The sequence below is a fragment of the Physella acuta genome, unplaced genomic scaffold (genome assembly GCF_028476545.2).
Source record: "Physella acuta isolate Inbredline_101_S28 unplaced genomic scaffold, ASM2847654v3 ptg000650l, whole genome shotgun sequence".
Classification (NCBI taxonomy): Eukaryota; Metazoa; Mollusca; class Gastropoda; family Physidae; genus Physella; species Physella acuta.
Window position 1 is genome coordinate 475,499 of NW_026732169.1, and position 21,834 is coordinate 497,332.

The window sequence follows — 21,834 nt, forward strand, 5'->3', positions numbered from 1 at the left end:
CGTAGAAATTTAAAAGAAAATGGAAATCATACAGTGGCGTCTCTAGGTTGGGTGTCAACCGGTGCGGCACTTCCACCCTCAGAGAATATATATATATATATATATATATATATATATATATATATATATATATATATATATATATATATATATATATATATATATATATATATATATATATATATATATATATATATATATATATATATATATATATATATATATATATATATATATATATATATATATGGGTGGGGCAAATATATTTTTTTTGCTGGGGGAACTGTTTTTTTCTAGTTCCGCGTCGCGACCAGAGGAGTAGCGACCTACTCCGGCGCCTTGTCAAATTTGCGTCCCTTCCTCCCATTTCTATATATAGTTATTCCTGTCTGCGAAAAAACGTCCGCTCCCCCTTCCTAGATGGAGAGGTTTGTGACGTTTCTTACCCGTAACATTTTCTATTTCAGTGCCATGAAATTGATATAGAAAACAGTTAAAGCAATGTGTAAAGCCCTGTTGTCGTTTATTTTCGTAACTTCTAGAGAGTATAATTCAATACTTCAGCTTAAAATGAGCTTTTAAATTAATTTTACCACCCATTTTGGTGCCTCTTAGGGTCGGCGCCCGGGGCGGCCACCCCACCCGCCCCCTCTAGCTACGCCGTTGTCCGCGACTGCTCCAAATGAATTTTTAACTGATAAGTAATCATTCAGTATTACTTTGTTGACTAAAAGTCGAAATATTAGGCTTACACAGTAACCTACTTTGAGCTTAGATAGTAGATATATCTCCTTTTAATGATGTCCTTGCGAATTTAAATGGGTAAAAAAACGCAGCTATCAAATTCATTAATAATATACATAATTGGAATTGTTCCTTAAAATACCGTGTGCAGAAATAGTTTGGGAGCTTTATAAGCATTAAAAAAAACTTCAGCCATTTTGCATTGTTGGTTGTTTAAATAAAAACAGTAGTGATCGTATTGTTCGGTAGATTTTTTAATTTCCGGAATTTAGTTCAGCTCTCAGGAAGTAAACAAACTAACACATGTCGCAAGCATATCGAAATCATTCGTGATTTGAGAAGTCAGCGTGATACGTGTGCCCGTGTTTCCACGTAGCGTGTAAAAAAATGTAATCTCTTTAGTCTACATTTGGAATCTACTGTAGCGGGGCAGTAACTGTATACACTTTATAGCCACACAGTAGTTCTAGATCTAGACTCATATTCGATTGCGATGGTTGTTGTAGTTTAGGACAGGTTTTCCGTTTTAGTAAAGTTGAGTTTTTTAAAGTTTACGCTACGCACAGTGAAAGAGTGAAAGAAAGCTGCTCTAACTCTGTGATCCTGCCCATCGATCGATCCCAAAACTAAACAAGATTGATTGGTTTGTCTACACAGCTGCTTGCCGTCTAGATTTACATCTCAATATAATTTTTTTAGCATAGGCCTCATTCATACTCCTAGAAGGGCCTTCAATTTTACTTTTTGGCGTATTTTATTCCCTGCTTCACGGTCACCTCCAGTTGAGCATATTAAAATTTTATTAATTATTAACAACCGAAACACAATAATGTTAGGAAAACATGGGGCATATTAACTTATTTCTTTATGAATTTTTGTTTTAGTTTTTGATAATTTACTTGTCAGGACTTGAGAAAAATCTGAATTTGGAATATTGAAAAGTGCTGTGTTCGTGTGTCAGATAAGATTTTCATGACTACTAATGGGCGAAGTATAAAACTCACAATTGCAAGGCGGATAAGTTAAGTTTGTATTTGTATTGTTACAGTATCTCCCACGCATGAGGCCTACATAAATAAAATGTTGGGATTTTTCTCCCGCTGACGATCACACACTTATTACTAGTGACTATTTAATTGGAACTGTCCAAATGCTTTTTATATATTTTTACCTTTTCTAATTAAAACTCATTCATAAAAAAAATGTTTTTGTGTGTTTCGGTTGTGTTTATAATAAAACCCGAGATGAACGTGAAGTGGCGAATAAAATACGCTAAAATTGGAGTTTTACCCTATAGTACTTATCATAACTACATAACTAATTTTTAAGTAATAAGCAGGCCTATTCAAGATTCTATAGGCCTACAATTTATCCATGCATGATTTTGGTTGGGTTTTATTTTTAGGCCCAAGAAATTTCTTCAAAGTTGAGACATCAGTCTACAGTACATAGATATCTAGATTCTAGTCACAGTAAGTAGATTTAGTAGGGTAGGCCCGATATTAAGTACTAAGTAGGCCTTACAGTTGTTAAGTTTTAGTAGATCTAGATCTAGGCCTAATAGTAATTAATTTAATTGTCGGAGGATCAGATTTACCAATTCATAAAATTGTAGATCTAGCTGCACTAAGGTTTAGACATATGCTCATATTGATCTAGATCTAGTATTTAAAAAACATAGCAGTAGATCTAGTAGTGTTGTTAGTATCCTCACAAATTAAAGACTGCATTACGGCCTACAAGTTAGTAGGCATAATTCTCTTTAATTTGTGAAGATGCTAACATTATCCATTTAATTACAATTAACCTATTCATAAAATGACGATTTAATTTTAAGGCTAATTAACTATTTAGAAATAAGAAACTTAGAAAGCAGTATGTCCGTGTGGTGGTCGGTAAAGCTCATGGTTGCTAAACTGAAAAGTCTCGACAGCTGGGGACACCAACTCTTCTAGAGTGAGACAACTCCAGAATCAAACAACTGCTGATGTAGTTTGTTCTTGGTTGGACAAAGGCTATGGAAGGAAATCCAAAAAGAAAAGTGGGCTGAAATCTGAGTCGACCGGCCTATATTGCATATAACAATTTGACATGTATACTTAGTTGTCATGGAGGATACACCTTCCAACACTAAACTTAAGAATGCAGATGAAGAAGAAAACAGTATCAGTATGAAATAGAATATAATTTAGTATTTAAGTAGGCTTAGGCCCTATAATATAGATCTAAGTTGATCCAACCATTCATAATCAACTAAATGTAATAAGGCTGGGCAATGATACTTGATATCGTTATAAACTATAAATAAAACAGACAAAACTCATGATCTACATAAGTCCCTAATGAATTAGTCAAATAACTAACACTAACTTAAATCTAGATGACATCACTAAAATCTCCAGCTACAGTTGTTTACGATAATTAGGCCCTAATTGGTACATTTATCATTTAATCGCCAGATTTTCACCATGAGAAATCCTGAAGAGGCTGGTCCTCCAGAGAAGAAGCCAAAGCTGATGCACACACAACAAAGTAATTTATGTGTTGATTGTGAATTGTAGAGCTAGTATAATGAAAATATATTAAGTCCTCCAAGCAAAATTCTCGAAGAATTTAAAAAAAAATGTCTTTCTTTCCTCCTTTACAGACCAGGCCCAGCAGTTTGCTTCCCGGGGAAACAGCTTTGAGGAACTGAAAAATGTCAGAAGGGCGTTGCCCATTTATCCAGCCAGGCAGAAGATCATTGCGGAGATCAGAAAATTCTCATCTTCAATTGTCATTGGTGAAACGGGCAGCGGTAAAACTACACAATTACCTCAGGTAATTTGTTCAAGATTATAAGTCTGCTCTTGTATTGGTGATAGAAGTGCTTAAGTTAGTACATATTCAAATATTACACACATTTAAATTTGTAAAATCATAAGGAGATCCATTGGATCTGTCTTTAAGGTTGAACTGTGGACTCCAAATCACAACCGTCCAATGTTATAAAGTTAAAACATTTCGTATGGGCTGGTTTGTCATTAGCTGATGATAAATTTTTACATGTATGTTTTATGGTTTAATTTTGGATGTACAAATGTAATTAGTTATTAATATTCCTTTATTATTCATATTTTGGATTTTCTAGTTTAGCTTATGACTATGTTTTGTCATTGTTTCAGTATTTATTGGAGGCTGGGGTAAATCAGGGTGCCATTATAGCAATTACACAAGTAAGTAGACAGCTGTTAAAGCGCTTACATTTTTTCCTTATTCTGGTTCTAAAAATAGTATTTGCTATGTGCCCTGCTTTTTATTAAAAAATTAATTATTAAATGTTTGACAATAATTTGTTACATGAAAACTTGTGTAGAAGATGACAAAAGTATTTTAAATTGTTACAATTTTTATTTCAGCCACGCAGAGTCGCAGCTATATCAGTGGCACAAAGAGTAGCTCAAGAGAAAAACACGACAGTGGGAAACATTGTAAGCTGGTTTATACCTTTTTATTCTTTGCATTTTAAACTCAGCTGTTTTTTTTAGCTGTGCCCAGTTATTTCCCTTGGTCTGTAATTTGGAAAACCGGTATAATTACAGAAAGCAATGACTTACTTTAAAATATTTTAGTGCTTGGAGTAATGATTTTATTCTCTGAAGGCTATTCTAATTGTCTAGTATTGTTCTCGGAGCTCTATTTGACCTATTTTGTCTTTTATTAGGTTTTTTATGTTTATGTAAACTACATAAAATCTTGACTAGTTAGGGGAGCTGTGTTTTTTTTTGCCCTGACAAAATTAGGGAGATTTTCATCTTTATTGAATAGTTTTGTTCTATTTTATTTATTTTCCTTAGATGTTCTGTTAATTATGATGTAGAAAAAGAAGTATTGTTCTGAGTTATTCCTTTTTTCTAGTATTGTTGAAATGTACGTGTCTGCCCCCGGGTGTGTTAGTATTGTTGTAATATTTTATATGTGCCTGTGTCCAGGTGGGCTACTGTGTCAGGTTTGAGGACGTGACCTCCGCTGCCACAAAGCTGAAGTTTATGACAGACGGCATGCTACTGAGAGAGGCCATCCTGGACCCCACCCTCACCCGCTACTCCATCATCATCCTAGACGAGGCCCACGAGAGGACGATCAACACAGATGTTCTCTTTGGTGTAGTCAAGGCTGCCCAGAGGCGGAGACTTAAGACTGGACAGAGGCTGCTTAAGGTTTGCATAGTTCTTAATAATACTAAGTGGCTTTTTGCCTGGTTGAAATAAAGCTATTGCAAAGAAAACGCTTCGTTAGAGTTTTTACTCTTCCTGTAGGAAGAAAATACTTTAAAACTAATGCTGTTCATGATTTAATTCTTTGGTTTATTGCTGACATCTATACATCAAACTGTCTTTATTGAATCACTGGTTTGGGTTTATACCAGTATAGAAATTCTTATGAATCATATCTGAAGTGTATCTTCTAGCAATTTAACAGCTGGTAACCACTAACACAAAAGTAGCTTATCTAGCGTAAAGATAATTTCTTTACTCTTTTTGTCTTAACAAAAACAATGCAATTACATATTGGACAAAATAACCTATTTAAAATACATTATCATGTTTAATTGCTATTAGGTTTACCTTTAACATACTCTACTTCCTGTAATTAATTACAACTCTGACACCTGCAGATAATTGTCATGTCAGCTACCATGGACGTCGACCATTTCTCAGAATACTTCAACAAAGCACCTGTTCTGTACCTAGAAGGAAGACAGTATCCTATACAGGTACACAGACTTGTTATGTCTGTCTTATTTGAGTTGAGTTCTCTGGCTATGTTGAGACAAGTCAAATGGGGATACAAGATGTTGATTTAGGAATTGTAATGTAAACTCTAATGTACAGGTGTAAATTTCAACCCATCCATCAACTCAGGTGATGCACACCAAAGAACCCCAGAGTGACTACCTCTTTGCTTCCCTTGTCACACTCTTCCAGATTCACAAAGAGGCTCCAGCAGGGTAGAGATATTTTATAGTTGTGTATTTCTCAGTAACTTGTTGCATAAATGCTTACTTCTTAAATCAATGAATTAAACAAATAATTTTTTGGATATCAAAAATTTTAGTCTTGACTTTTGAGTTCATATTGTGGTCTGTATTTTTAAAAACAACTTTAAATCAGAATCTAGCTATTGATAAAAAAATAAGAATCGCCATTACCATGGAAATGAGGTCACTAGTGGATTGGAAGCAAGACGCAAGTCTCTTTCTCACCATCTTAACACCCCCTGCATTATTGTTTTCTCCTGTAGGGAAGATGTTTTGATATTCCTGACTGGTCAAGAAGAAATTGAATCAGCTGTGAGAACCATCACTGACCTGGCCAGGGACCTGAAGGATGTTCCACAGTTAACGGTCCTGCCGTTGTACGCAGCCCTGCCTTCACAAGTACAGATCAAAGTGTTTGCCAAAACCCCGCCTGTAAGATTTTATTTCAAAGTACATTTTTGTAGAATTTTTTAACCCTTTAATTTTTTAGAATTTGAGGTAACAATAATCTGTTATATGAAGTAGATGATCATGTTGTAATAGTGATATTTAAAAATTGAAACTGATTGACACCAATATAAACTGTTATTGACTAGGTAGTCAGAAAAAGGGCTGTTGGGGCTTCTGGTGGAAAAACCAAAGCAGTGTTTCCCAGCTGAAGCACATACTTGATTGTTACATTTTATCTTGGGTGGAGCTTTACACTGGCTATTGTTACTTCAACCTTAGTCACCGTGAACTTGTATGTTTACACTGACTGTTGTTACTTCAACCTTTGGGTCATCGTAAAGTTGTATGTTTACACTGGCTATCGTTACGTCTCTCTTAGGGTCACCGTAAAGTTGTAGTTGCCACCAACATAGCTGAGACATCCATCACCATTCATGGAATCAAATATGTCATTGACAGCGGCATGGTCAAAGCCAAGTAAGAAAATCTTTCCTGTAACGGATTGAAAGTAATTGTAATTATACCTTGGGGTATTTTCATTGTTTTTTTTTATTTATTTTTTTTGTTGATTATTTGAAATTGACATGTTCTGTGTTCAGTTTTTGTTTGTTTTTGACTTGAAGAATGATTTTCATTTAAATTTAAGTGATACATTTTTGTTAGATGTTTCGAGAGATTTTATTTTGTTAAATCATGAAGAATTTTTGTCCTGTTTCAGAGTTTACAACCCTCATAGTAGCCTTGACCTTCTAAAAGTTGTGACAGCATCAAAGGCCCAGGTGTTGCAGAGGACTGGCCGTGCAGGTCGCGAGGCACCTGGCTTCTGCTACAGGCTCTTCACAGAACTGGAGTTCCAAAACATGAGCACAAATACAATTCCAGAGATTCAAAGGTGAGTTTGCTGCTAGACCAGTGGTTCCTATCCTGGGTTTGATCAAAACACTGAGCCTTGGAGAGTCAGTCTCAGAGATTTGACACACCCGGCTCATAATTGTATTTCGGCAGTGCGGATGATAAAACTATTAAGAAAGGTGATGCACATATGAAATTCATGGTGTTCGGTTCCTTCAAAAAGGTTAAGAACCACTGTGGTATACCAATACATTATTGTATTACTGTTTCTTTTTGTCAGTAATGTTGTAATTATCACAATTGCTTCCTTATATTAAAATGCCATCATAGTTGATCTTTAACATTTCCAAGGTTTACTGTAACTCAAAGACCTTGGCACAAGGCAATGCTAAAAGCACAATATTCTGAGACCTTTAAAGGTTTGAATTATTTACATAAACAAGTTTTTAAAAAAATAATCTCTTTTAGATGCAATTTGGCAAGTGTTGTACTCCAGTTGATGGCATTGGGAATTTCTGATGTTTCAACTTTTGATTTCATGGACAAGCCAGCACCAGAGGTAAACACAAGTCAATCATTCTCTTGTTTGTTAAGTTCGGGACGGAGTGGTCTAGTGGTAGAGAGCTGGACTGCTAACCCATAAGTCTCGAGTTCGAATCCGGGTTCATGTCAGTAGACCGTCCCTGAGTCCACCCAACTCTGATGGGTACCTAACTCTGATGGGAAAGTAAAGGTGGCTGGGCATAGTGCTGACCACACTATGCCTTCATATGCTAAGTTTACAGAAATAGGTGAACTATACTTCACTTGTCCCATAGACCATCAGGTTTGAAAGGGAAAACTTTAACTTTTTGTTAAGTTCAACAGTAATCTTTGTTGGAGTAGGGTGTCAAGACATTAATCTGCTCTTCAAATGATTCGGACAATTTCAAATTTATAGTGGATCTCTTTTTATTTATTCTAAATGTCCTGTATTGTTACAAAAATGATTGAGTTGTGTATGTTAGTTGTATGCCATGTTTTAATTTTCAGTCAATCAACGCTGCACTAGAGGAGCTGGTGCTGCTGGGTGCTCTAGAAAGACAGGCCAACTCAGACATGTTGAAGGTAAAATTTTAATAGGAGGTGGTGGTTTACTTTAAGCATGGGGTGCTTGACTAGTAGCCTCATCATTTTAGACTCTAACCCTATTCAAAAGTGGGGATTTGCACTGGCTCAGGGGAAAGCAGTTACCAAATTTAGTGATAATAAATATTTCATAGAAAATTCAATTACTATTTTTAAAATTCAATAAGTATTTCTAATGACAATTGTTGGTTTGATATAAATTGTAAATTTTAAAGATTTTTGTGAGTAATAAAAAATATTGTCCGCCTCAAACCTACCTCTGTATTTGAATCCCCAAACTACAATTTTGCTGTTTTTTCAGTTGACAACACTGGGCAGACAAATGGCCGCCTTTCCTCTGGATCCCAGGTTTGCTAAAGTCATTCTGCTGGCTAAGGATTTTGAGTGCTTGTAAGTCATGTCACAGTTAAATGTTTAATGTTGTGATTAATACAATAAGATAGGTTTGCCCATAGTTTTGCATTTGAATCTCTTTTCACCACATACTAATGCTTATCTACTTCATCTGACACATTTCAAGGCAAAACCTGATGTTTGGTACAATAATGAGGTTTTCACAACCATGTTATTAAAAACAAATCATTTAAAGTAAAGTAAAGGCTGCCCGATGACAACATAATTTTATTAAAAAGTAGAAATTTGACCAAGAGCGGTTTTTGCTCTGGTCTTCTGCAAAACAGTCTAATGCACTATCTAGCAGTTTCTCGTAATGTCTAGTTGCCTGTTTCATTTCTGTGTCCAGTCATAATCCCCCTGGAAATAAACCTTCGACATAAATCCCCTGGAAAAAAAACCCTAGCATATACTAATGATGATGAGAGCCAAAAATCATATTTAAAAATAAAATAAACTTAAAGAAAAAGCCAGTGTTTTATTATAAATTAATAGTTTGTCATGGGGGGGGGGGGGGGGTGGTTGTCCATCAGTTATGGATCAGGAGCCTGCTTCTATGTCAAAATTACCTTGTAATTTTTCTTTAAATTTTTCCCAGGGAGGAGATCCTCAGCATCATTGCCATCCTTTCAGTAGATTCTGTTCTAGTCACCCTGTCTAGTAAGGTTGGTACACATTTCACTATCTCACACGTTGCATGGTTTTTACATTCATGACACTATTTTAAAAAATTAAAGTGCCAATGCTAGTTTTAGAAACTAAAATATCTGTAGATATTAACTAAAAAATCTGTACATATTGTAAGAGATAACACCATCTGTAGATATTTTAATAAATTTTAAAAAAATATTAGGAAAGTTGTTTTCATAAGAGCTTGTATATGATGAACCACTATTTTAAAAATTTAATGTGCCAAGTTTGAAAGAAATCGGTCCAGTAGAAGTAGTAGAAATTTTGTTTACAAGTTTCGACCCATAAGAGACAAATGAAGCAAGTTAAATAAAATCATGTAAAAGCCCAATTCCTTTTCTCAGTTAACGAATTTTTGGTTTCAGCGTAAAGAATGTTTAGAAGCCCATCAGAAGTTCATGTCTAGTGATGGGGATCATGTGACATTGTTGAACATCTACAGGGCCTACAAGTCTGTCAATGGAAATAAGGTAGTTCTATACAATTAAAGATTTTCTAGCAAGTTTTCGGCGCTTCACTAGATAGAAAACAGAAAATAGCCAGATAGAAAATAATTCCTGACTTTGGTAATAAGTTTCAGATCTTAAATATTAAGCTGGTTGCAATGACCAAGTATGATTTAACTGATAAGCACAGGACTGATTTATTTAGTTGGGGCACACCCAAACCTTCAGGCCATAGTTTTCTAGTCCACTGTTTGCACTGTGGCAATCTAAAAACACAACTGTGCTGCCACATTTTCCTTTCATAATATGTTTACAATTTTTGGATTTTATAACATTTTTTCTTTTTACCTACCTTTCACAAGTCTGTTGCCTCCCTTAGTCTGGGTCACACTGCCTTTGTTTCAACTCAGGAGTTAAAAAAAACTCCACCTCAATGTGTCTTACATGTAGTCAGTTGTCAGATCATAAGCATTTCAGTCCTATGATTTGATTTATGTTGTGAATTTAAACCATTCATGCATGTATCACATATCACATCAAACTATGATTAAAATGAACACATCACAATTATGGAGTTTCATTTAATGTAAAATAATTTACAAATTAAAAGTATGGGGTTTGGCTAAATGTTAAGATTAAGGTAATGTTAGGCTTAATGTTAGGCTTAAAGTAATGTGAGTCTTAAAGAAATGTAAATCTTAAAGTAATGTAAAGCTTAAGGCAATGTTTGTAACTTTCCCCAGAGTTGGTGTTTTGATAATTTTGTCAATGCGCGCAACATGAACACAGCGCAGGAAGTGAGGAAACAGCTGCGAGAAATCTGTGAGCGCAACAAGATGACATTTTCCTCATGTGGCAGAGACACGGCAGCCATAAGGTGAGAGACAAGGTTTTGTAGCCATAAAATTAGAGCTACCTGGTTTCTTAACCCTAACAATTTCTAAAGCAGCTGTAACCTAACCTAACCATGGCCATAAGTCATGGTAACTTTTCGTTAACAAGTTAATATTAACAGTACATGTCTCTTCTTCTAAATCCTAAACCAAACCATTTGGTTAAACCTAATTGAACCACATCATTAACCAGTTCTTAATTAACCAACATTCACAACCCTAATTTGTTATAATTAACCTAAAACATTTAACCTGCACCAGTTATAGAACCAGTGATCATTGTATTGGGGCTAAATATGAAGCACATAAAATATGGTAAAATATTTGTTGATTCTTATCTTCCAAATCTTTGATGTTGAGTTTATCTTCTGTTTATTATTCATGGAAATGTGAAACAACATATCAGCTTACAGGAAAGTTAAATACAGGTTGTTGTCCTAATTTAGTTACACACTGGCTAGATTAACCTAGGGGTCAGTGACCTGTATTAAATAGAGTTGTTTTAAATTCCCTTAAAAATATTACAAGAGCTGCCATGAATGTAGTGCTCTAGTTTGGATATGTTGGTGCTCAAGTTAAAACAGCTAGAATTTACTCAATATATATCAGCAGATGTGTAATTTTTCATTTTTTAGAGGTAAAACCCCACCCATTTTTCCCATTGAGGAAAATTCTCTAAAGAGGTAAAGAGCAAATAAACATAATACATTTTGGGTTACCCCACACACTGGTTCATGATGGGATTCTGATGATTCCAATGTCATTAGGTTACCTGTGTGTGAGTGTGTGAGTGCGCTGTTCAAGGTTACACATTTGTGAACATGGCTACACATCTGTGTGTGTGTTTGGGCGTTGCACATCAATGTGTGTTATACAGGGCTACTACACATCTGAGTGCTTGTTGTACTGTGTGTGTTGCACAGTGCTACACTCTATAAATAGTTATATGGCTACACCCCTGTATAAGTGTATGGCTACACCCATGAATAAGTGTGTATGGCTACATCCAGAGTCGTGGCTAGGGGAGGGTGGGTGGGGCGGACAACCTTAGGGGTGTGACGAATGGGGTAGGAATATTTTTTTTAAAAGTTCTATTTGAGCAGCATTACTTAATTAGACCCAACCAAAGTTAATGGTTTCTCACTTTTGTTTACAAGCACCTATGTTGAAACCACCTTGTATAAAGCATGTAATGACCAGACATGTTCTGGCACTACTCACACACAGCACACAAGTGTAGAAAGGTAGAAAACATACAGACACAAAGTTGAGCCCTCAGTTATGTAGATAGAACCAAATGTTTTTTGGTAAAATCATGGGCGTGTTAGAGGTTGGGACAATCAATGGGAAGCCATGGATATCTGTAAACAAACCATTTATGCATCATTTTAAAACATTTTATTTGGGGCAGATATTTCTAAAAGTTGTGTATAATTTTGTCTTTCGCATAATTCAGGTGTTCACAAGCTGTAACTCTACCGTCTATGTTTAGCTTTGCAGAAGTTCAGTCGATCATCATGATCACATGCCCATCCCCTGATAACAAATTTATTTATTTGACTTTGTAGACATACTGCCAATACCATCTTCTGTTTAAGAGTACAGAAACCTATTAAAAGCCTTGCTAGTTATCCACAGTATGTTAGTGTTGCTTCTACTGTAGATTCTCCATCACATTTCAAAACCATTGCTCGTTCAAGGTTCAACTTATTTTTAGATAACTCAAACGGAAATTCCTGATTTCGTCCATCATGTGTAAATAAATACTACATCACATTGTCCTAGTAATAAGCCAAAGTTTATTTGTCTGATAGTAATGTACGTTGTGAGCGCGAGACGAATCGTCTTCATCAGGGATCTAACGGGCCGTCACGTGCACAGCGTTTGTGGTAATCGGGTGACCTGTCAGACGTTAGGGCGACCTTTCTACCGGCCTGGCCTCCGGAGAGCCAGTGCTGGCGCGTGCCATTAAATGCCAGGAGTAGACGGCACATCCTCTGGGGGGGAAAGGCAACCCCAGCATTGTATGGTGTAATCTGGATGCCCTTTGGCAGGTGGCACCAGGGGAGCTTACCTGTTTCCTGCGTGATCAGTGTCTGTGTGTGTGTACGGGGGGGGGGGTTCGGTTGGCTTATGTGGTTGTACAGGTTTGTTTATATGGGGTGGGGGTATAGAATTTTGGTTTATATAGAGGGGGTAGGGTATTTTTAGTTCATAAAGTGGGTGGGGGAAATCAGAACTAGTTAGTTTAAATGGGGGTGGGTGGGGAGGCTAGGTCAGGTTGGTTAATGGGGGGAGATCATAACCCATAGGTTTATATGTGAGGAATGGGGTTCAGGACAGGTGGGATTAAAAGGGTGGGGTTAATGGTAAGGTTGGATTACCTGGAGGGGGGGGGGCAGGATAGGATAGGTTTGTTTACATTTGGAAATGGTTGAACAGGTAAATTAACATGGTGGAAGGATTAGAATCATGCTGTGGATTTGTGTAAAAAAATTTGCAACTTGCCACTTCAGGTGGGTTAAAAGTCAGGATTGAAACTTGAAATACCTGTGATTAGTCTGCCTGATCTAGTAAGCCAATTTGTAAATCTCTTCTGAAGCCCAGACAACACCTACCTGTTTTACCTACATCCCCCCAGCCCTCACATCCCCGCCCCAGCCCTCACATGTATATGCACCTAAGATGCTGACATCAGCACCAACCTGTCTGATCCACCTCCAAGTTTTCTGAAAACCACCCCTTCACATCCCTGCTCCACTGAAAACCACCCATTCACATCCCCGCCCCTTCACATCCCCGCCCCACCCTGCCCTTCATGTGTCATACACATTTGAAGTGCATTACAGAAGGTTTGCCAAGTTTGCTCCAAGTCTTCTTACTTTTAAATGTCGATCCAAACATCTGTTGAACTCCTCCCCCCCCCACCCCCTGGGCTTGCCATGTTTGTTATTCCACAGAACAGTATGAAAGTCTTCTTGCATGCTGCCTACTATGTGGTGCTCTAGTTGGCTCTGTTATTCCTAACTTAAGGTGCCACAACAGTAGTGATGGCACCATGGCTTTGTTATTCCTAACTTAAGGTGCCACAACAGTAGTGGTGGCAGCATGGCTCTGTTATTCCTAACTTAAGGTGCCATACCAGTAGTGATGGCACCATGGCTTTGTTATTCCTAACTTAAGGTGCCACAACAGTAGTGATGGCACCATGGCTTTGTTATTCCTAACTTAAGGTGCCACAACAGTAGTGGTGGCAGCATGGCTTTGTTATTCCTAACTTAAGGTGCCACAACAGTAGTGGTGGCAGCATGGCTCTGTTATTCCTAACTTAAGGTGCCATACCAGTAGTGATGGCACCATGGCTTTGTTATTCCTTACTTAAGGTGCCACAACAGTAGTGATGGCACCATGGCTTTGTTATTCCTAACTTAAGGTGCCACAACAGTAGTGATGGCACCATGGCTCTGTTATTCCTAACTTAAGGTGCCATACCAGTAGTGATGGCACCATGGCTTTGTTATTCCTTACTTAAGGTGCCACAACAGTAGTGATGGCAGCATGGCTCTGTTATTCCTAACTTAAGGTGCCACAACTGTAGTGATGGCACCATTCAACAACTCAATGTGTTCAACCTCCCATAGCTTAATAAAAGAAATAAAATACTTTAAAAAAACTTTTTAAAAAACCACGTTTTTCTTGTGGAATAAAAAGTAGAAAATAACTATTTACATACATTTGATGACAAAAACGTGGGTATGTTCACCATCAAATTTCCCGACCCATCTGCCCGACCCACGTTTTTTGTCATCAAATGTATGTAAATAGTTATTTTCTACTTTTTATTCCACAAGAAAAACGTGGTTTTTTAAAAAGTTTTTTTAAAGTATTTTATTTTCTCCTTTTTAGTCCGTTGCTACACATGAAAAACGTGGTTTTTAAAAAAGTTTTTTATATAGTTTATTTTCTACTTTATCTAATGACTTGATTAAGTATGAATTGACTAAGTGTTTATAAATACACGGACTAAAAAAATCTTGAGCGACCAGGATTCGAACCTGGGTTGTCGCGGCCACAACGAGAAGTACTAACCACTATACGATCACGGCCAGCGCGCTCACATCGATTGGGGCCGAAGTAACTGTGTCAATAAGCCTCCAGTCTTGTCGGTATCTTTAGAAATCATGTCCTCAATTTTATGGTCCTTGGGGCGTAACTAAATTAAGCTAATTACGGTCTCTAATTACTAGTTTTTATGATTGCATCTGAAATTGTTAGGCGAAAGTAACCTGCATGCCAAATTTCAGATCTATAGAGCAATCAGAAGTGGGCTAATTTTCGATGTCAATTTTAACAACAAACACACAAACGCTAAGCTGAGTTAATAAAAACGTGTTAAAATTGTCCGAGTAATTTCCCTTTATACATAAATGCCATATAAATTTTAATGAGTAAAATCTGATATTTTGCTGATTTTTCTTTTATATAGAAATGGCTGAGCAGTTTGATAGAAAATAAACCTTTACTCTGCCAAAAATCATCCTTTGCTGACTTATTTATTTTGATAATTTTTTTCTCAGAAAGTGTCTTGCAGTTGGATTTTTCATGAACGCAGCTGAGCTTTCTAAAGAAGGAGATTTTTTTACTGTAAGTAACTGTGGCCAGATATATGAACTGTACACAATTCTTCTCCATTTCTTTTCATTGAGACTCTACACATATAAAGTAGTATTGATTTTGAAGAATCAAATAACCTTTACCCACAATTTAATTTTAAAAAAAACCTACATTTTGAGAAAGAATTTGAAATGTAAAGATGTTTACAGATAGCTTATTGTTGGCCACTTAAGTTAAATCTTTGTCCACTTTGTTGACTTCAGATAATCCATTACTGGAGACTTTTGTTGGACTTGAGATCATTCACTTCCCCCTGCACCAGATCATCTGTTGGTTTTTTTTAATTATGTGTTTGATTTTCAGCTGACCATTAAAGTGTCTATTGACCCACCCATTTGCCTGTTGAGATAATCTGGTATTGACATGTTATTTCAGCTGACCACTAGGACCAAAGTGTCCACCCACCCACCTGCCTGTTGAGATAATCTGGTATTGACATGTTATTTCAGCTGACCACTAGGACCAAAGTGTCCACCCACCCACCTGCCTGTTGAGATAATCTGATATTGACATGTTATTTCAGCTGACCACTAGGACCAAAGTGTCCATCCACCCACCCACCCACCCACCTGTTGAGATAATCTGGTATTGACATGTTATTTCAGCTGACCACTAGGACCAAAGTGTCCATCCACCCACCCACCCACCTGCCTGTTGAGATAATCTGGTATTGACATGTTATTTCAGCTGACCACTAGGACCAAAGTGTCCACCCACCCACCTGCCTGTTGAGATAATCTGGTATTGACATGTTATTTCAGCTGACCACTAGGACCAAAGTGTCCATCCACCCACCCACCTGCCTGTTGAGATAATCTGGTATTGACATGTTATTTCAGCTGACCACTAGGACCAAAGTGTCCACCCACCCACCTGCCTGTTGAGATAATCTGGTATTGACATGTTATTTCAGCTGACCACTAGGACCAAAGTGTCCACCCACACACCTGCCTGTTGAGATAATCTGGTATTGACATGTTATTTCAGCTGACCACTAGGACCAAAGTGTCCATCCACCCACCCACCCACCTGCCTGTTGAGATAATCTGGTATTGACATGTTATTTCAGCTGACCACTAGGACCAAAGTGTCCATCCATCCACCCACCCACCCACCTGTTGAGATAATCTGGTATTGACATGTTATTTCAGCTGACCACTAGGACCAAAGTGTCCACCCACCCACCTGCCTGTTGAGATAATCTGATATTGACATGTTATTTCAGCTGACCACTAGGACCAAAGTGTCCACCCACCCACCTGCCTGTTGAGATAATCTGGTATTGACATGTTATTTCAGCTGACCACTAGGACCAAAGTGTCCACCCACCCACCTGCCTGTTGAGATAATCTGGTATTGACATGTTATTTCAGCTGACCACTAGGACCAAAGTGTCCATCCATCCACCCACCTGCCTGTTGAGATAATCTGGTATTGACATGTTATTTCAGCTGACCACTAGGACCAAAGTGTCCATCCACCCACCTGCCTGTTGAGATAATCTGGTATTGACATGTTATTTCAGCTGACCACTAGGACCAAAGTGTCCATCCACCCACCTGCCTGTTGAGATAATCTGGTATTGACATGTTATTTCAGCTGACCACTAGTACCAAAGTGTCCACCCACCCACCTGCCTGTTGAGATAATCTGGTATTGACATGTTATTTCAGCTGACCACTAGTACCAAAGTGTCCACCCACCCACCTGCCTGTTGAGATAATCTGGTATTGACATTTTATTTCAGCTGACCACTAGGACCAAAGTGTCCATCCACCCACCCACCTGCCTGTTGAGATAATCTGGTATTGACATGTTATTTCAGCTGACCACTAGGACCAAAGTGTCCATCCATCCACCTGCCTGTTGAGATAATCTGGTATTGACATGTTATTTCAGCTGACCACTAGGACCAAAGTGTCCATCCACCCACCTGCCTGTTGAGATAATCTGGTATTGACATGTTATTTCAGCTGACCACTAGTACCAAAGTGTCCACCCACCCACCTGCCTGTTGAGATAATCTGGTATTGACATGTTATTTCAGCTGACCACTAGGACCAAAGTGTCCATCCACCCACCCACCCACCCACCTGTTGAGATAATCTGGTATTGACATGTTATTTCAGCTGACCACTAGGACCAAAGTGTCCACCCACCCACCTGCCTGTTGAGATAATCTGGTATTGACATGTTATTTCAGCTGACCACTAGGACCAAAGTGTCCACCCACCCACCTGCCTGTTGAGATAATCTGGTATTGACATGTTATTTCAGCTGACCACTAGGACCAAAGTGTCCACCCACCCACCCACCTGCCTGTTGAGATAATCTGGTATTGACATGTTATTTCAGCTGACCACTAGGACCAAAGTGTCCATCCATCCACCCACCTGCCTGTTGAGATAATCTGGTATTGACATGTTATTTCAGCTGACCACTAGGACCAAAGTGTCCACCCACCCACCCACCCACCTGCCTGTTGAGATAATCTGGTATTGACATGTTATTTCAGCTGACCACTAGGACCAAAGTGTCCATCCATCCGTCTTCCTCCCTGTTCCAGTGTAAGCCATCTTGTGTTGTGTACACCGAGCTAGTCAAGACAAGCAAGTGTTACATGAGGTAGGTCTCTAGAGGGGAGGTTGTATGTCTTTAAAGGTGATAGGTAGGTCTCTAGAGGAGAGGTTGTATGTCTTTAAAGGTGATAGGTAGGTCTCTATAGAGGGGAGGTTGTAGGTCTTTAAAGGTGATAGGTAGGTCTCTAGAGGGGAGGTTTTATGTCTTTAAAGGTGATAGGTAGGTCTCTAGAGGAGAGGTTGTATGTCTTTAAAGGTGATAGGTAGGTCTCTAGAGGGGAGGTTGTATGTCTTTAAAGGTGATAGGTAGGTCTCTAGAGGAGAGGTTGTATGTCTTTAAAGGTGATAGGTAGGTCTCTATAGAGGGGAGGTTGTAGGTCTTTAAAGGTGATAGGTAGGTCTCTAGAGGGGAGGTTGTAGGTCTTTAAAGGTGATAGGTAGGTCTCTATAGGAGAGGTTGTATGTCTTTAAAGGTGATAGGTAGGTCTCTATAGGAGAGGTTGTATGTCTTTAAAGGTGATAGGTAGGTCTCTAGAGGGGAGGTTGTATGTCTTTAAAGGTGATAGGTAGGTCTCTAGAGGAGAGGTTGTATGTCTTTAAAGGTGATAGGTAGGTCTCTAGAGGGGAGGTTGTAGGTCTTTAAAGGTGATAGGTAGGTCTCTATAGGAGAGGTTGTATGTCTATGAAGGTGATAGGTAGCTTTTGTTGTATTTTTTTAAAGTTGAGAGTTAGGTGTGTATTAAAGTATAATGTGTTTAAAAGTTTTGACAGGATGACCTAAAGACTGTTGTTTGACTGCTGCATCATTTCTATTTTAGCCATGGTTGGCAGCTTGGCATATCTCTTGAACAAATCTCCTTTCTGTCCTACTTATAAATTTGATGCTACCCAGATTTTAATTGCACTCCAAATCGTTATATTTTATTTATAAAATAGATTTAAACATCAAAGTAAATTAAATCTGATTTAAAGTTTGTTAAAAACAAATTGTTTGTTAGATGTATAATTCATGTTGAATGTTTACGCATTTAAATAATAAACAGTATCTTAAATAAAAAAAATCTGTTTTCTACTTTTCACGTTCTATTTTGTTTCTACTTTCCCAGGACTTTGAGCGTTGTTGATCCTGATTGGCTGTTTGAGGCTGCTCCAAATTTCTTCAAGAGAAAGAAAGCTCTAGCAGCAGTATCTTAGCTTTGATTTCCAGATTTCTTTTAGTTTAAGTAGCGTGTAGATCCTGGGGTTGGTCTGTAGCTGTTGCTAGAGTGGATAATGCGGGTATGTAGTTCTATCCCTTTACTGTTTTCTTCCCATCTTTCAGTTAAGTGTTTATTTTTTAAATTTAAATTTGTTTTGTTATAAAGGGTTGGATATTATTTTTTTTAAACTGTAAGAAAACTGGCACAGTTGTTGTTGGTTGTAAAGGACAACATATTTAAAGAAAGATATTGGAGTGATCTCTTTGTATGTGTCACCATTGCCTTGAATAAGAAAACATGAAATATATTGGCCCTTCATTAGAGAAGTTGTTCTAGGGCAGGTCCAATCTTGTATTAATTGATGTGGGGGTGTTGTGTTGAATGTGTGTTTTGGGTTATTGAGATTACAATGTTATATGAATATAGACAGCTTGAGTGATTTGTGAGTGGAATGGATGATGGATTAACTGCACTGTTTGTGTGTTGAGGATGGCTGTTTTGATTTAAAAGTCTGTAAGAAATAAATTTAAAAAGTTTGTGTGAAGAGTATTTAACTTTATTAGAATATATCAATGCAATGTGTAAAATAAGAATTAGTTCTTGAAATTTTCTGTTCATTTTTTTTTGCTCTGTAATAGAAAATTATTGAGTACTTACTAATTGTAATTAACTGAGTTAATGACACTTAATGTCTTGTTAACATTTATCTCTAACTTATGAACTCTGATAGATGAAATATTTTTCTGATGTGTATATATTTATTTGATGGCAGATTAAAGCCACTTGTACATAGCATTAAACCTTGTTGCAACTAGTCAACTGTTTTACTTAAATAATCTCGGACTGTTAGATATAAAATACCCCCAGTGGTCTGAATTGACTATTAGATCTTAAACAATACAATTGGCCCACGTAGATCTGATATGACCTATGTATTGAGGATGACCGATCTAGCAGTAGCTCAAGTAATCCCTTCAAGTGTACACACCATTTAACATAATTCTACAACAGAGGCTTCATTACCAGCAACACACAGAGGCAGTTGGATTTTTCTCAACTCAACAAGTTCATCTAACTTTAGCAACTGCTGCCATGTAGTTTGTTCTTGGTTGGACAAAGGCAATGGAAGCTAATCCAAAAAGAAAAGCAGGCTGAAATCTGAGTCAACTGCCTAAATGGCGCATAACAAGTTGACATGTAATACTTAATTGTGTTGGAGGGAAATCTCTTCCAACACTAAAATTAAGAAGAAACTAGACATAACGAAGAGAGGTTTGAGCTTGGAGTGGAATTGCTAGCCTATTATGGTGTGTAAAATAGTTACCCTTATGAACCTAGCAGTCAACTGGGCTGATGAAGTAGCATTCACCTGTTTGTGTGACTGCCTTTACTTTTCTTACGCGAGTCTGGTACCCATTAGAGCTGGGTGGGCTCAGGGATGTCGTGTGGACTCCAGCCAAGTATATGAACTCAAAACTTGTGGGTGAGCACCACTATCCAACCACACTGTCCCACTACATGTGCAATATATTAAAACTCTAATTTTGATCCACATTAAAAACAGCAGAAGTTAAATTTTAAAAATTTATTTTGCGTAAGCTAGAACTACAGTCTGAACTTTCTGCCACAACTTTCAAAAGTTAGCCACACTCCACATCACCATACTCATCCATTCCCAACTAATTATCATAATCCAAACAAGGATAAGCACAGAATTATCTACATAAACAAATCATTACATAAAACTTGACTATTAGGAGAATTAAATAATACAGGTATCTATAGATTATCCATGATGCAAAAATTTGTCCACACAATTTTGCTTACATGGAGCATGTATCACATTTAACTCATTTTAGAAATGAAAAAAATCTCCAGATGAAGAGATTAATCTTTACTTGTAAAAGTATTTTATCTTTAAAAATATATACACTAAAAACTATAACTATTGTGGTTTAAACACAAGGAAACAATTTCACACAGCTTAGTCAGGATTTGTTTTCGTGTTTTAAACTTTTTAAAAATAAAACAGAAAAATTCTCTGACTGGTATAACTAAAATGGTTTATCTATCAGCTATCAAGGAAAAAAACTATTCTAAACCATTGTGGGGATTGATCAAATAAATATTCTAAGTAATCTAAGTGACCTGCAAATAAACTTCAACCACACAAAAAACTGGGTAGAGTAAGGTTTTAAAATCTTAAATCCCTTCTTACTAATTGCTCTAGCACAACATAACAATTTTTTAAATTTTAAAACAATCACACAAATCGCAATACATATTAGATAAGAATACTATTATTCAGTTTTAAATACTGATATTAAAGAAAATAAAGCAGAATTCTACCCAGATTCAGCAGTTATGGATTAAAACAATTTCCTTTTTTATTTATTTTAAAATTGATATTTTTACATTGATTTACTCATTAACATTTAATAAAAATTGAATTGAAAATAATTTACAAGTGGAGCAAAATATAATATAACTGAAAAAATATCTAAACAGGTTTTTTATAACTCTGGATGTGAAAAAAAATGTCAGCATCTTTTGTGACACTTGAATCACAGAGTAACATCACACAACTTGCCAACATTATCATTAGCTTAGCACCATTTGTTTTCTCTTTCCAGTTCAAATTACAAGTTAACTTATTCACAGCTTTCAAGTTTAACATGTTACTTATTCACAGCTTTCAAGTTAAATGAACCAGTTAACTTATTCACAACTGTCAAGTGTAACTAGAAATTTACTAATACAAGTTTG

The 21,834-nt window shown here is 37.1% G+C and overlaps 1 protein-coding gene across 6 annotated transcripts; it reads left to right on the plus strand.

Annotated features, from left to right (window-relative positions):
• Positions 1-1,031: 1,031 nt before the first annotated feature.
• On the plus strand, positions 1,032-19,879 carry LOC131948591 (ATP-dependent RNA helicase DHX33). Of its 6 annotated transcripts, XM_059310187.1 has the most exons (22): positions 1,032-1,133; positions 1,295-1,387; positions 2,150-2,216; positions 3,204-3,276; positions 3,392-3,564; positions 3,909-3,959; positions 4,143-4,214; positions 4,716-4,943; positions 5,402-5,500; positions 5,649-5,734; positions 6,028-6,196; positions 6,594-6,691; positions 6,933-7,106; positions 7,535-7,625; positions 8,099-8,173; positions 8,496-8,584; positions 9,186-9,252; positions 9,643-9,747; positions 10,467-10,600; positions 15,194-15,260; positions 17,806-17,915; positions 18,976-19,879. In XM_059310187.1, the coding sequence occupies exons 4-22, from the start codon at positions 3,213-3,215 to the stop codon at positions 19,061-19,063; spliced, it is 2,040 nt and encodes a 679-aa protein (XP_059166170.1). In that variant the 5' UTR covers positions 1,032-1,133; positions 1,295-1,387; positions 2,150-2,216; positions 3,204-3,212; the 3' UTR covers positions 19,064-19,879. The 6 variants fall into 6 exon arrangements, with proteins under 6 accessions (XP_059166170.1, XP_059166169.1, XP_059166172.1 ...); XM_059310186.1 differs by lacking the exon at positions 1,295-1,387; XM_059310188.1 differs by lacking the exons at positions 1,032-1,133; positions 1,295-1,387 and adding an exon at positions 1,699-1,718 and having other exon boundaries at positions 2,149-2,216.
• Positions 19,880-21,834: the final 1,955 nt, after the last annotated feature.